This window comes from Ursus arctos, unplaced genomic scaffold, assembly GCF_023065955.2.
Source record: "Ursus arctos isolate Adak ecotype North America unplaced genomic scaffold, UrsArc2.0 scaffold_28, whole genome shotgun sequence".
NCBI lineage: Eukaryota > Metazoa > Chordata > Mammalia > Carnivora > Ursidae > Ursus > Ursus arctos.
In genome coordinates, this window is record NW_026622963.1 from 4,322,241 (window position 1) to 4,337,912 (window position 15,672).

Genomic DNA, 15,672 nt, shown 5'->3' on the forward strand with positions numbered 1-15,672 from the left:
ATGTTATGCCTCAAGATGCTACAAAAAGAAAAACAAACTAAACCCAAAGTCAGCAGAAGGAAGGAAATAGCAAAGATTAGCACAGAGATAAATGAAACAGAGAATAGAAAAACAATAGAAAAAAACTAATGAGACCAAGAGTTGGTTTTTCAAAAAGATCAACAAGATTGACAAACCCTTAGCTAGACTAAGAAAAAAAGAGGGGAGATTCCAATAGCTAAAATTAGAAATGAAAGAGAAGATAACTACAACTGGTGAACTGATGTAACAGAAATAAAAAGGATTATAAGAGACTACTGTGAACAATTATATGCCAACAAACTGGATAACTTAGAAGAAATAGATGAATTCCTGGAAACATACAACCTACCAAAACCGAATCATGAAGAAATAAGAAATCTGAACAAACCTATATGTAGTGAGGAAATTGAAGCATCAATCGAAAACCTCCCAACAAAGAAAAGCCCAGCACCCCATGGCTTCACCAGAGCATCTTACCGAATGTTTAAAGTACATTTAACATCAGTCACTTTCAAACTCTTCCAAAGAATTGAAGAGCAGGGAATACTCTCAAACTCATTCTCTGAAGCCAGCATTACCCTGATCCCCAAACCAGACAAAACCAAACCACTAAAAAAAATCACACACCATGACCAAGTGGGATTTGTAGCTGGAATGTAAAGATGGTTCAGCATACAAAAAGTCAATGTGGGGCAGCTGGATGGCTCAGTTGGTTAAGCATCTGCCTTGGGCTCAGGTCATGATCTCCTGGTCCTGGGATCCAGCCCAACATCGGGCTCCCTGCTCAGCGGGGAGTCAGCTTCTCCCTCTCCCTGTACCCCTCCACACTGTTCACACACACTCTCTGTCTCTCAAGTAAATAAAATCTTAAAAAAAAAAAAACCAGTATAATACACCACATTACCAAAACGAAGAACAAAAACCACATGATTATTTGAATGGATCCAGAAAACGCATTTTGCAAAGTTCAATACCCTTTCATCATAAAAACACTCAACTAACTAGGAATTAGAAGGAAGCTTCTACAACATAATAAAAGCCATATATAAAAAGCTGACAGCTAACATGATACTCAACAAAACAAGAATGCCCACCCTCACCATACTATTCAGCACAGTACTGGAAATGCTGGCCAAAGCAATTACATAAGAAAAAGAAATAAGACATACAAATTGGAAAGGAGGTAAATGATCTGTGTTCATAGATGTTATGATCTTTTATGTAGAAAACCCTAAAGATTCCACAAAAAACAAAATCACCAGAGTTGCAGGATACAAAATCAAAATACAAATTTAGTTGTGTTTCTAAACACTAACAATAAACAATCCAGAATGGAAACTAAGAAAATAGTCCTATTTACAATAGCATCAAAAAGAAAAAAATACTCAGGAATAACCTTAACCGAGGAAACAAAAGATTTGCACGCTGAAAACTATAAAACATATCTGAAAGAAATTAAAGACATAAATAAATGGAAGGATATTCCAGGTTCATGGATTGGGAGGCTGAATATTATTAAAATATCTATACTACCCAAAGTGATTTACAGATTCAGTGCAGTCCCTATCAGAATCCCAGTGGCATTTTTTGCAGAAATAGAAAAAAAAGTCCCAAAATTCCTGTGGAATCTCACAGGACCCCAAAGAGCCAAAAACAATATTTTAAAGAGAACAAGTTTGAGCCCTCACATTCCCTGATTTCAAAACATAATTAAGATGGTGTGGTACGGACATAAAGATAGATAATGTAGACTAATGGAACCAGAATAGAGAACCTAGAAACAAACTCTTGCATTTATGGGCCAAGTTACCTTGCAACAAGAGTGTCAAGACTACACAAGGGGGAAAAGACAGTCTCTTCAACAAATGGTGTTGAGGAAACTAGATAACGCACGTGTAAAATAAGGAAGTTGGGCCCTTACTTTATACCCCATGCAAAAAAGAACTCAAAATGAATTAAAGACCTAAAAATATAAGACCTTAAACTTTTTAACTCCTCGAAAATGAAGGGGGAATAGGTTCATTGAATTTCACTATGATTTCTTGGATATAACACCAAAAGCATAGGCAACAAAAGCAAAAATAGACAAATGGACTACACCAAACTTAAAAACTTCTGCATGTTTTAAAAAAAAAGTAATCCAGAGAGAGTGAAAAGACAGCCTATGGCATGGGAGAAGATCATTGCAAATCATGTATCTGATGAGGTATTAACAATATAAGAAGCCTCTCCAACTCAACAACAACAATAATAAACAACCTGATTAAAAACAGGCAAAGGACTTCAATAGACATTTTTCCAAAGATGATTTACAGGTGGCCAACAAACATGGAAAGATGTTCTACATCGCTGATGACTAAGGAAATACAAATCAAAGCCACATGGGTTATCACTTCATACCCATCAGAATGGCCACCGTCAAAAGAAACAAAAGATATCAGGTGTTGGTGAGGATGCAGAGACACCGGAACCCTTGTGCCCTGTTGGTGGGAATATAATATGCTGCAGTCATTGTGCCAAACAGTGTGGAAGTTTCTCCAAAAAAATAAAAATTGGTTCACCATATGATCCAGCAATTCTTCTTCTGGATATATAGCCAGAGGAATTCAAAAGCAGGATCTCAGAGAGAAAATTTGCACACCCGTGTTCATTACAGCATTCACGATAGCCAAGAGGTAGAAGCAATCCAAATGTATATCGGGTGACGAATGGATAAAGAAAATGTGGTAAATACATGCAGTGGAATATTCTACACCATTTAAAAAGAAGAAAACCCTGTCATATGCTACCACATGGATGAATCTCTAAATAATTTTTGATGAGCAAATAAGCCAGTCACGAAAACACAAACACTAGGATTCCGCTCATAAGAAGTGGCTAAAGCGGTCAGAATTGTAGAAACAGAAAATAAAAGGTGGTTACCAAGAACTGGGGGGGGGGGGGGGTGGAATTAGTGTTAGTGGGTATCAAGTCTCAGCGTTACCAGATGAAAAAGCTTGAGAAATCTCTTACACAATAATGTGAACATACTTAACACTACTGAATCGCATGCTTGAAAATGGTTACGGTGAAAAATTTAATGTTACATGTTTTTTTTACCACAATAAAAAATATAGGCGATAGAGTCATGGATAAATTTTTTGTTTTTAAGGTTTTGTTTTTTCGAGAGAAAGAGAGAGGGAGAGAGAGAGCGCGCACGAGCAGGGGGGAGGGAGAAGCAGACTCCCCGCTGAGCAGGGAACCCAGTGCAGGGCTCCATCCAGGACCCTGGGATCAAGACCTGAGCTGAGGGCAGATGCTTAACCCCCTGAGCCACCCAACCAGATAAACGTTGTAACAGATTATGGTACAAAGGAAGCTGGCATTTTTTTTTTAACATTTAGGAAAATAGCTCACAAACCATGTAAGTGGAAGGTAGGGAGAAGACAAAGATTTAAAAAAAAAAGATATCTTACTTATTCTGCCCTCCTTCCCCCAGGCCCCTATTTATGTATTTTCCTCCTCCATGTGATTTCTTGCCATCCCATTCCATTATAAAATACCAGTTCAGAGACTATGAGAAATTTAGAAAAGTACAGAAGCTTCATTTTCCATAATCACTGGAAGAAGTCTTGTTTTTCTTCAATTTCCTTTTAAAAGTGTTTACAGTTCTAATATATGTGATGTTTACATCATTAGATGAAGCAATTGTTCATATAAATAAGCACCGTAATATAAATCTTGATGCTTTTACTTCTAGAACTACTTTTGAATTTTATAGTTCAGGTGATCTTTATCTTATTAGAAAATGTTAATTATGTTTTGCTTCTCACACCTCTTTATTTCGTGGGTCATTTTAATGTTTCTTACCGTATCGCCTGTTTCCTCCCTTTTTAGTTGCAATGGCTTTAGCAGCTCATTTCAAATTGACATCTGCTTTTAAAATTCAGATTATAGAAAAAAACGACATACGTAAATATAATCCATAATTATAATACTTTTATAGATTTCTATTTGGCTAAAGGGAAAATCCCTTTACAATTATCCTGGAACATCAAGACGATATATTTTAGGTATGTTTTTATTCCAAAAAGTAAAACTTGGTAATGACAGCTCATCTATATATCAAATTTATAGAATAATAAAAGAGATTTGTTCCCTTTGAAATATGTAAATATGACGTCTGTGCATTTGAATTGCCCTAGTTTTGATATACACAGCTCAAAATAAATGAGTTTCTGTTGTTTGTGTGCCATTTAGCTAAGGGCAATGAAAATAATTAGAAATGTTTTTGCTCTTTGGGAATTTTTTAGTTCTGATTTATTAAAAATACAGCTGAAAGAGGGGCGCCTGGGTGGCTCAGTTGGTTGAGCATCTGACTCTTGGTTTCGGCTCAGGTCACGATCTTGGGGTTATGAGATCCACGTCCCTGCATCCGGCTTCACGCTCAGTGGGGGGTCTGCTTGAGATCATCTTTCCTCTCCTCCCCCTGCTTGTGCTCTCTCTCCTTCTCTAAAATAAATAAATCTTAAAAAAAAAAAAAAAAAAAGCTGGAAGAATGTTTGAGAACCTACTTTGTGAGATATTTATTCCCCAGACCTATGAATTTCAATACAAATGACTTGGAATTGATAGAAGAAAAAAAATTCCTTGAAAATTTATTTATGAAATATTGATGATAATGAAGAAGTTGTGGAATTATTCTTGATATCACTATTCCTTTCTTTTTACAAGGAAAAAAATACATACTATTGACTTTTTAGGTTCCTTTTGTTATTAGCTAGTTTAAACATATCTAGGTAGGGTATTTTCTCCAGCAGCATCCTCAGTTACTAAATAGTACTATTATATGTTATAGTAAGGTTAGTGGCATTGGAAGACTTGTTTCGGGGCTGTTTTCAGAGTGTTTATTTGCAAATGATGTAAATATCCACATGTACTGTAAAGGAAAAGAGGGAATTTATGATTATAAGATGAAGATACTGTTTGAAACTCTGCTTTTCTCCTGATACCATGTTAGAGAATTCAGTGTCCATTTGTAGATAAGTGTTGAGCGTTTAGAGAATGTTTTTAATATCAGAAATATGAAGAGTATTACCACATAATACTTAGTGATTCTTTGAAGCAAAGCATTTCTGTGACAGCTAATAAACAGTGCATGTGGAAGTGAACTTTTCCTTTTCTATACCCATTTATAAATGTCTTTCCTGCATTGTTCACGTAGCAGTGTACCTTAAAGACTCTGGGTAAATTTGTCATAGTGACTGATGATAAGGGCTTCAGAGTAACTCTCTCCCGAAAAAGATGAGCTGACAAGTGAGGATTAGAGGGAGGACAGTCTGTGAGGTGATTGTTTAGAGAAACTGCTTTTCATAGTGTAAGTTCTGCAGCCTGTGGCTTGGATTCTGAAGCTGGCTTTATGTCTTACCTTTTTATGCACTGTCTTAATATTAAAACTATCCAAAGTGACCTACTAATTCTGCAGTACGTGGACTTTGTCTACGATTACTGTATCTGTCTAGGATTTTCCAGTCTGCAATTTCTCTACTTTGTATGTAAGCCTTAGGAAAAATACCTGCTTAGTTGCAATTTGTACTTCACAGGTAAGTTAAGGTCTGCTTTAAGATATAAAAATTTAATTTAGCACCACCAAGCAGATCATTATTTGGAAAATGTTTCTGGACTAATGCAACATGTCTTGGTGATTCTTCTGTTACAAGAATTAGTTTGTTCTTTTTTGCCTTTTCATCAGGTTGCTTATAGATCAGATCATAAAAATTGAGTAATAGGTGAGTAGAGGGGAGTAAAGAGTTGTTTAATCTTATGTGAGCACAGAATAGAAGAACAACCGAGCTGAGATATGGGTGTGTCTCCCATTAGTTCACAAAGTGATTTGAAGCAGATAGTGTTTCTGTACTTTAATTATAATGGGTGACGTATATTGAGCACTTACTGTATGTCAGGTAGTATACAATAAACATAACAATTTAAATCCCACAGTCTTATGATGTAGATGGTATTTTTATTCCCATTTTACAAAGCTGAGGCTCAGGGAGACTAAATGAGATTCGGGATTCCCCCAGTAAGTAGTGGGGCCAGGATTCAAACCTAGGTAGTCTATCTCCATACTCTGGCCTGCCTCGTAAAGTACTGCGTGCAGCCCCCACGGGCTCTCCGTGAGTAGTCCCTCCTCGAGCTGCTCAGTGAAGCACAGCCAAGCTTTATCAGTCCACACACATGGCCATCTTCCTGCTGTAGAGCACATACGTTTCCAAGTGCCAGGGGTAAGGAATGGAGGCTGATGTATTTCTAGTAGGAGGGGACACCTGCATAAACGAGTAGTACAGAGTCATGCACGGGGTGGAGTTGGGCACGCACAGAGAGAAGGGAGCTGTCTTTTGGCTCTGTCCATACTTCTGACACTGTAAGCTGGCACTGCTCCCTTCTCATAAGCTTATAGTACAGCCTGGGTTCTGTTTTGTTCTTCATCACTACATCCTGTTGAAGTAAGAAGGAAACAGTGTTACTTTGGAGATAGAAAAAGAGGCCCAGAAAGGTTAAGTGCCTTTCGTAGAGGCACAGTAAATCACTGGTCCCAGAACAATAATTTAGGGCCACAAATGACAGTTAATTTCCTTGGTAGACTTCCTAGGAAATTGCACATTTCCCTGAAATTCTTCTAAGCCAAAGTCCTTTTCCTCTTTCTCTCCTCATTTAACTCCTATCCTTTTCAAGCCATTATGTTTTCCACGCTTGCAAATATGTGGGAAGTCTTTTCCTGGTTAGCAAACAGTGTGGTTATTGAAAGTAGATAACTTCTCTCCTGCATGGCCACTGTTGGCTCCAGGCGGGCCCCACAGTGGTTACCCAGCTGTGCCCTGTGAGTGGCCTCCAGGGAAGAGGCTGTGATGTGACAGCTCTCAGTGCAGCATCCGTGCCCTGGGCCCAAGCTAGCAGCTCAGGAACCGGATGGAGTAGGCTTCATTTTTCAAAGGACAGACTCTACGTAACCTCAGCTTAAGCAACGTTTGCAAGGCAAGAAGAGAAAGTCTCATGACATGGTGGGGGTCCTAGAGGTCTAGGCCTGTTGCTGCGTTGTCTGCGATAGTGCCCGGTGACGGGACAAGAACAGAGCGCACACCTACGATTTCCTTCTCAGAGCGGCCATTTTTAACATCCTAGGGAATGGTTGCCTTTCGTTCCGTTTTGACATTTGAACTACTCTCATTCAGAGATCAGGTTGGATATCTTTATGTCTGTATCCTGCAGTATTTAATGAGACATTCTTTTTCCATATCCCAAAGCCCTAGTAAAGTGGTTCTTAACTTTTTTGGATCAGAGACGACTGTAAGAATTTGGTGGGGCTGCCTGGGTGGCTCAGTTAGTTAAGCGTCTGCCTTTGGCTCAGGCTGTGATCCTGGGGTCCTGGGATTGAACCCTGGGTTGGACTCCCTGCTGAGCAGGGAATCTGCTTCTCCCTCTCCCTCTGCCCTTCTACCCACACTCTCAAGTGAATAAATTTTTAAAATCTTAAAAAAAAAAAAAATTGGTGAAAGTGCTGTCTCTGGGGAAATGTAAAAACTTGCAGAATTTTGCATATAATTTTAAGGAGTTCATGGTTCTTTTCCCCAAAAACTGTTCTGTAAGCTTTGGGGGGGAGGGGGGATAACCCTTGCTGTAGACTTGCCATAGTCACTGTGTTTAATATCTAAAGAAATATAATTTTTTAACGTGCAGGTTTCATAGAAAATGTGTTTAATGTTCTTCCATATTGATGAAAAGTAAAGATAATATGCTTAAAGTCAGAATACATACACATTGTGTTTCAGGAGATTTTTATCAAAAATTGAATAACAGTTGTCTAATATTTACTTTTGTCTCCCTCTTTTAAAGCTTGGTAAAATGCGGCTGACGATTCCATGCCGGGCCCTGACATGCTCTCATCTGCAGTGTTTTGATGCAACTCTTTATATTCAGATGAATGAGAAAAAACCAACCTGGGTTTGTCCTGTCTGTGATAAGAAGGCTCCGTATGAACACCTTATTATTGATGGGTATGTCAATTTAAAGTGTTTCCTTATACTTCGGAATGACCATCTATTATTTGGATTTGTTATCCATCAGGTTTTGGATGAAAATTCTACAGGTTCTGTTTTCTGAGTAATATATTTTTAGGAATTTCCTTATTCTAGAAATCAGTACTTTTCAAAGTAAGTAATTGAACATTTTTCCTTTTTAAGTTGAAGTCCTCCTGTTTGGAAAGTGCATGCGTTACCGTCTGTGTCTCCTGACTTTCACCATGTAGAAGTACCACTGGTTCTGAGCAGGGTATGCTTACACCCATTCCTCACGTGAACTCATCTACCCCTAGCCATGCAGACCATATCAGAGAAAGAGTAAAAGCGTTACGAAACTCCGGTTAACTTAAGCTCACCCAAATTGGGTACAGCAGAAGTAGCCTGTTTCTGCACATTTTTCTTGTGCTTCAGTCATGGTTCATCATACCTATTCCCCACCGTAAGGGCTGCTGAAACTGGTCAGCATGCTTATAGCAGCTTTCTTGGGTTCTCTCTTTCCTCTGCCTGCAGCATCACAATCGTGTGTGTGTGTGTGTGTGTGTTTTAAACACTCCTGTGTTTTATCTGTCCTTCCAGACATCTTGGAGTGTTTCTGTAAATGTACTCCAATCCTCTAGCCTCCTTCCTTGTCCTTTTTGCCACTGAACAAAGATAAATTGTGGAAAGAAGGATCTTCCTGATAGTTCCTATACTTGCCAGCAAAACACTTAGGGCAACTTGTCTATAGCATTTGAGACAACTCAGGAGTCTGAAGATGTACCATTAGAAAGGGGATACATTTAGCAATACAGTGTTACCTGGAACTTGAAAGATGGCAGACCAGTCATGGGAAAAAAGTAAATGTGTCACTTAAATGTTTTATGTTTAATTGTTCAGAAATGACAGCGATCACTAATAAATCTAAATTGAATAATATTTTACCAACACTGTTTATTATATAGCTTTAGATCCCCTCTTCTGTTAATTGGGATCTTTTCTTTCTTTATTTTAAAAGCCATATATGTGCGCGCACGCACACGTATCTCTTTAAAGAAAAATGGAAAAACATAGGGAAAAAAGGGCTTTGTGGTGTATTTTCTGATTTTTGTTTTTACAGAATTAATTTTTTAATTTTACAGTATTAATATTTTCTATCCTTTGGTTTCATTTCAGAATTTGACACTTTTACACCATTTTTGCAAGTCTCATTTCTTAATATCTGCATGATATTTTTCAGGATGTAACATTCAGTACATATTTTCGTATGTATTGCTTAAATAAACTATGCTTATTGTAGACAGCTTGGACTATGCACAAGAATCTTATAAAGGAGAAAAAGAAATACTCATGGTGTCCCTACTCAGAAATAACTGCTATTTATATACCATTCACACACAGAATTTTATTTTCTTGGCCTCTTCCCACTTTCTGTGAATATCTTCCCATATTATTAAAAATATTTTAAAACCCCCATTTTTCATGGTTATATAATGTACCTTGTATAAGATACCATAATCTAAGTAATATTTCCCTAAAATGGGCCCCGATTTGGAGAACAAATACAACTTGTCTGTTCTCCTTTCTTCTTTCTCGTTTATACTTGTACAAAACACAGGAGGTCTGAATGTTTTTTGAACAGCAATACTTGTAGTCTTTTCATTTAGAATGTGATATTCAGAGGACCGTGTGTTTTTTGTAGCTTGTTTATGGAAATCCTAAAGTACTGTACAGACTGCGATGAGATACAGTTTAAGGAGGATGGCTCTTGGGCACCTATGAGATCAAAAAAGGAAGTACAAGAAGTCTCTGCCTCTTACAATGGAGTTGATGGTGAGTGCTCGTTTTCCAGAAGGGTAGGCAGTCTCTCTGCTGTTGGATAGCCCTGCTTTTCAGTATTAGAACATATTTCTGGGGCCGCCTGACTGGCTGTGTCCGCAGAGCGTGTGACTCTCTGGATCTTGAGGTCATGAGTTTGAGCCTCATGTTGGGTGCAGAGATTACTTAAAAAAAAAAAAAAAAAAAAAGCCCTTTAAAGAAGTATACATTTCTGAAAAACTCAGCAGTTTATGGGTAGCTCAATAACTCTTACTAAATTATTAATTAAATATTCAGAAGTAGTAGAGAACTCCTTTTAAATTCACTTTGCCAGCTTTTAAAATTTTGGGATACAAGATGTAAAAGCAACATAATCTAGTAAGTCATTTGTAAGGTCATGCTTTTGAAATGGTTTGCTTTTAAATTTTTAAGAGATTTGGTAAAGATTAGTGAATGTTTCTTCATTTATGTAATTTTTCTGGTTTTTAGTATGTTTTTCCTGGAAAGAAGCTAAGACTTCTAAAAAAAGGCTACCATACATTTCTTAAGTATCCCAGGTACATATGTAATCCATAGTTCTTACCCTCAAACCACTTTTATTCTGAAGTAGACATACATTTTTATTTTTTTGCCCTAATTCGGAATTGTCTTTAAAAACAACAACAACAAACCTTTAACAACCAATAATAAATAGTAGCTTTAAGCTTGGGAACCAGAGCTATTATGCTCTGATGCCACCCAGTATTGTAAGTCTAAACTGTAATTGATAAACTAATCCATAGGCACACTGAGGAAAAAAGAGAAGTGTCATAGGTCTTTTTTGCCTTGTGTCTTGATCATTCCCACACAGGGTGCTTGAGCTCCACATTGGAGCATCAGGTGACTTCTCACCACCAGTCCTCAAATAAAAATAAGAAAGTAGAGGTGATTGACTTAACCATAGACAGTTCATCTGATGAAGAGGAGGAAGAGCCGTCTGCCAAGAGGACCTGTCCTTCCCTATCTCCCACATCACCACTAAATAATAAAGGGTAAGTACTGAGACCTTGAAAAGTCGTTGTGAAAGTTAATTTTGCAAATATGATTTAAAAGATCTGTCAAATAAAATGATTATGCATGGTTGTAAAACTTCACGTAGTAATCAAAGAATAGGTTGGATTTTCCCCAGGTGTGTGATACTCTTGAGGGGCTGGGATAATGCATTAAAGGAGTCCCTTGGATATAGTTTTATCATAGTGCAGTAGTTCTCAAACTTTGGTGTACAGCAGAATCACCCAGAGGACTCATTAAAACACACATTGCTCCCCTGCTCCCCCATGTCTGATTCGGGAGTAGGGACTGAGAAAACTCATCTGTCTGATTAGTTCTTAGGTGATCTTCATGCCGCTCGTAGGATTTAAAACATTTACTCAAACTGGAAATGTATGCTGTAAGATTAATCCTGAGTTGAGTCTTTCAAGTAGAAAACAGAGGAAGACCAGAGGAATGCTTTCAACCTGCCCGGGAGTGTATGAAGTTGGCAGTGAGAGAAGTCAGAGACTGAAGTTGCAGGCCACGATGCCTTCTGTTTTGCAAACTCATTTCCCGTATTTCCCGTTAGTCTCATATCAGTAATAATGGACCTTGGTTATACCTCAGTTCGGTTTAGCAGACACCGTTATCTACTTTACGTAAAACAGCCCGTGCTTAAGATGGGTGATGATAAAATGAGTAAGTACGGTCCTAACCTTAAAGGTTTAACATTTTGTGGAGGACGGTGAAACAAGTAGCTAGCACTCGCTGTACTCTTAAATCGACTCAGCCTCGTGAGACACATCAGGGCTTCTCAACAGAAAGACGTCACGTTTTGCTGAGGCACGGTGGTAGCACACTAAAGGTAAATCTAGACGTGGGTGTGCCCCTTTTTAGGTATGTAGCCGGAGAGTGATGTAGCCTAGCTTGTTGGAAACGCATAGGAGCTCTTCAGAAAATCTCCTTCCAGCAAACGGTAGTACCTGAGGAAAGAATGTGAAGTGAGGGAAGGAAGGCCCACGGAAGGCATTGTTGCAAGATTTCAAGGTCCAAGAGGGAAAGTTAACACCACCCAGACCAAGAGCACGCATTTCCATGCTTAGACTGGAATAATTTTCAAGTTTGAGACTGTTTGATGAGATAAAAGATCTTCTATTTGAGAATATTTGTAGTTCCTTGAGAGGTGAAGTTGCGACAGTAAAAGCATAATGGTGATAAATGTAACTCGCTTGTTAGAAACGTGGACTGTTTCATGAATCTTCATAATACAATCAAACCTGTTACACAGCTTGTGCTTTTCACTCTAGAGTAGCTTAGCACACATCAGACAACAATAAAGACATTAATAGCAGTATCATTATTCTAAAAAAAAATGAATTATCTAAACACTGATTCTACTTTAAATTCTGTTTTATGAAGATTTACCTCCGATGAAAGCCTACCTCGATGGCTGCTACCCAGCAGGCCTGACCTTGCTACTACCCCCGACTTCTTTTATTAATCTGAGTAGGATAAAAAGAAAAGTCAAATTGCCAGAAGCTGGTGTAGTTAGAACAGATATCGATAGGATCTTGATTCCAAACTGTTCTGTGACCAAATACATATTATTGTATTATTTCTTTAAATGCCATAATTGCAACATTAAAAGATACTTCATTGATCTCTGGGTGCATGAATACGCTGTGGGTTAGATGCACGCACCATTATGTGTTGGTTCTGCTCACTAGAGTCTTTATAGTAGTCACATAGATATGTGAACTAGGCAGTAATTTTGCTCTCTTGACTATACATTTTTCCTTAAGAGAAACTTTTGAGTGTTTAGAAATCTAATATTTCGGTTCTTTGGGTATTTGCTTTGCTGTTTTCCCAAAAATAGTTGTGTTTATTATGTTTAGAAAATTACATTAGATGCATTAACTACTTCCTCAGCTTCCCAGGGACCAAGTAAACCCAGATACAGTATTTTCAAATGTCAGATCTTTCTCTGTTTTCAGATAAAAACCAGCAGCCTGGAAGTTGATGGCATTTTTAGAGGGATAACGCCATATTCAACACCAGTGGCCGTTTTACAATAATGACGAGCCAGTAAATAAAAACCTAAAGCTAAGCCTATTGTATTTGTTATTGTGCAGTGTCAAGGTGGAAATGCATTTTCAGAATATTATCCCGAAATTGAAAGTTGCCAGCTAGGAATTAGAGGCAAACATGAGTCAGTGTAAAACATTTTGCTGTCTTCAGCCACCAAGTGTTTAATATTCATCCAGAAGTTTCCTTTGCTGTTTGGTATACCAAGATGTTTTCAGAGGCTAGTATTTCATCTGCTTTCTGCTGTCTTGTAATCCCTTAGGCATTGTCAGAGGAGACAGCTAATGGAAAATTGTACTTTTTATAGATGTAAGAGGTTTAATTAAGTTTCCATTAGACAAAACATTTTTATGAGGCAGATGAGAGTATATTTTATGCTTCATATTCCATTCATGAAAATGTGGTAGATGGTCATAATTAGAACTCTATTCCTAGAAATCCAGCCTTGGCCTCTTTTGAAATATTCTGAACTTGGATTGCACCATTGAAATTGCATCTCCAAACCCAAGTACTGTATATGAAGTTTTACAGGCAAAAAAGAGCCTCTTTATACCTTCTTTTCTCTTTATTTTCCATAACTTACATGGCTTTTAGCCTCTTCTGTGTTTGGGATAGGACATGACCCTTATATTTGCACTCAGGGCTATTAGAATTCTTTTTCTTTTCAAAATCATTTCAGTTCCTCCTTTTCTTTTTCATTTCTTTCTCCTTTTTGCTTTTTACTTAATTTTTTTGTTAAAAAAAGGATTTAGGGATGCCTGGGTAGTAGTGCAGTGGGTTCAGCATCCGAGTCTTGGTTTTGGCTGAGGTTGTGATGTTGGGATCGTGAGATCAAGGCTGCTTCGGGCTCCACACTCAGCCAAGAGTCTGCTTGGGATTCTGTCTCCCTCTGCCCCTCCCCTGTGCTGGCTCACTTAGGCACTCTCTCTGGAATAAATAAATAAATAAATAAATCTTTTTTAAAAAAGAAAAAAAGATTTAACTTCTCAGCTACTTAAACAGTTCACACTGTTCTTCCAGAATCCCTTTTTTTGGTCCCCCCCCCCCCCCAGTTCTGTTCTTCCTTTAAAACCTTTCCACCACCTGTTCATTTTGGAGCATCTCTTCTTGTCTCACTGCCTTCGTTCATTCAGCAGGCCTTGTATGCAAACAGTGTGCTGAAGAGTGTGCGGGGCATTAGGGATACCAGGATAAACAGTTCCTTGTCTGTGTTCCATAAAGCTTACAAGTCTGGGGGCCAGCTGTTAATTCCACTGCTTAGATTGCTACCGTCATCGCTCGTCTATATATGTTTTCTTTGTGAGGAAGTACCTATACTTTTTACTAGACAGCACTCAGTGCTTATTTTTGAAAGGTTTCAGAATCTCAGCTGCTATAGATACCTTTCGCTCATCTCTCACTGAAGCGGCTCAGCCATGCATTCCAGAAGTGTAGATGAGACAGCATGGGATTTATGAATGTTGGATATACCGTTGCACCCATCAGTTTCTCCCTATAGCCCGTGCAGAGTACTACTGTATATGCAGATTATTTCCTAGTAATTATGATAATCTAAATTATATTTTGCTTTGCTTGTCTTTTTATTTCCAGCACAAACTAGGACTCATTTTGTGAGATGCAGTCCCTTTGTTAAACCTAAAAGTTGAACTAACTCATGAAAATTATGCGAACCTTTCCTTCTAGCATATTAAGTCTTCCACATCAAGCATCTCCAGTGTCCCGCACCCCAAGCCTCCCTGCTGTAGACACAAGCTACATTAATACATCCCTCATCCAAGACTACAGGCATCCTTTCCACATGACACCCATGCCTTATGACCTACAAGGTGAGTCACCAGTTCTTCTCTGTTGTCACATAGCATTATGAATACCTTTCATCTACATAGTCTTCCTCCGGGTGAGTCTAAGAAACAGTGGAAAGATTGATAAAACAGGGGCTTGGGCCTAGGGAACTGGGAGAATTATATACTGTGGTCATAAATAAATAGAGATCCAGTTTCTTGCTTGTACCTTCATCAGTAGCCAGTGTTTTACTACCAGTGGTGAAAGTCATGCGATGAGCTTCAGAATAGTCTGAAAGTTGTTTGGGGGTGACTTTCAGTATGTTGCTTTGAATTTTGATATTTATGAAAATTATTCTTTGTTCCCTGAATGCCGTGTATAGTGCAACAGGCATTGTGGGTAACTGTGTTGTATTATCTTTAAAATCGTGCTGAATTGAGACATTGGAAAGTTTTAATTTTTGTTCCAGTGAACCTGATTCTTCTTTTTAAAAGTAGTTTGAAATGTCATTGTACTCACTGCACAATGTTGAGTTGGTAATAATCATTTACATTACCAGAAAATTCTTAGTTGTTCTCCTATATCTTCGTAATTTAATAATGTATATATCTAGGAACATTTTTATTCCAAAAAGCTATATATGCTCCTTGTAGAAAATTTAATAGAAAATGTTAAATGGAAGTTTTCCTCCATCCCTCCCCTACAGAAAAAGCTGGGGCCAAAATCCGGTGCAAAGATTCTCGGAAGCTGAGATAGTTGAGTAAATTCTTAGTGGTTGTTGGGAAAACCCTGTTTGAGCTCTGTCCAGCAGAACTTTCTGCAATGAGGGAAATGTTGTGATTTACAGTGGCCATTAGCCACATATGGCTTTTGAGCATTTGAAACATGGCTAGCGTGATTGAAGAACTGAGTTTCGATACCC

The 15,672-nt window shown here is 38.1% G+C and overlaps 1 protein-coding gene across 1 annotated transcript in view; it reads left to right on the forward strand.

The window, feature by feature from the left end:
* Positions 1 to 15,672, forward strand: part of PIAS1 (protein inhibitor of activated STAT 1) — a 117,926-nt gene that overhangs the window by 96,675 nt on the left and 5,579 nt on the right. Inside the window, exons 9-12 of the mRNA XM_026478386.4 lie at positions 7,894 to 8,054; positions 9,757 to 9,887; positions 10,723 to 10,903; positions 14,652 to 14,794. Coding sequence (XP_026334171.1) covers positions 7,894 to 8,054; positions 9,757 to 9,887; positions 10,723 to 10,903; positions 14,652 to 14,794 — 616 coding nt within the window. The remainder of the gene's footprint in view (positions 1 to 7,893; positions 8,055 to 9,756; positions 9,888 to 10,722; positions 10,904 to 14,651; positions 14,795 to 15,672) is intronic.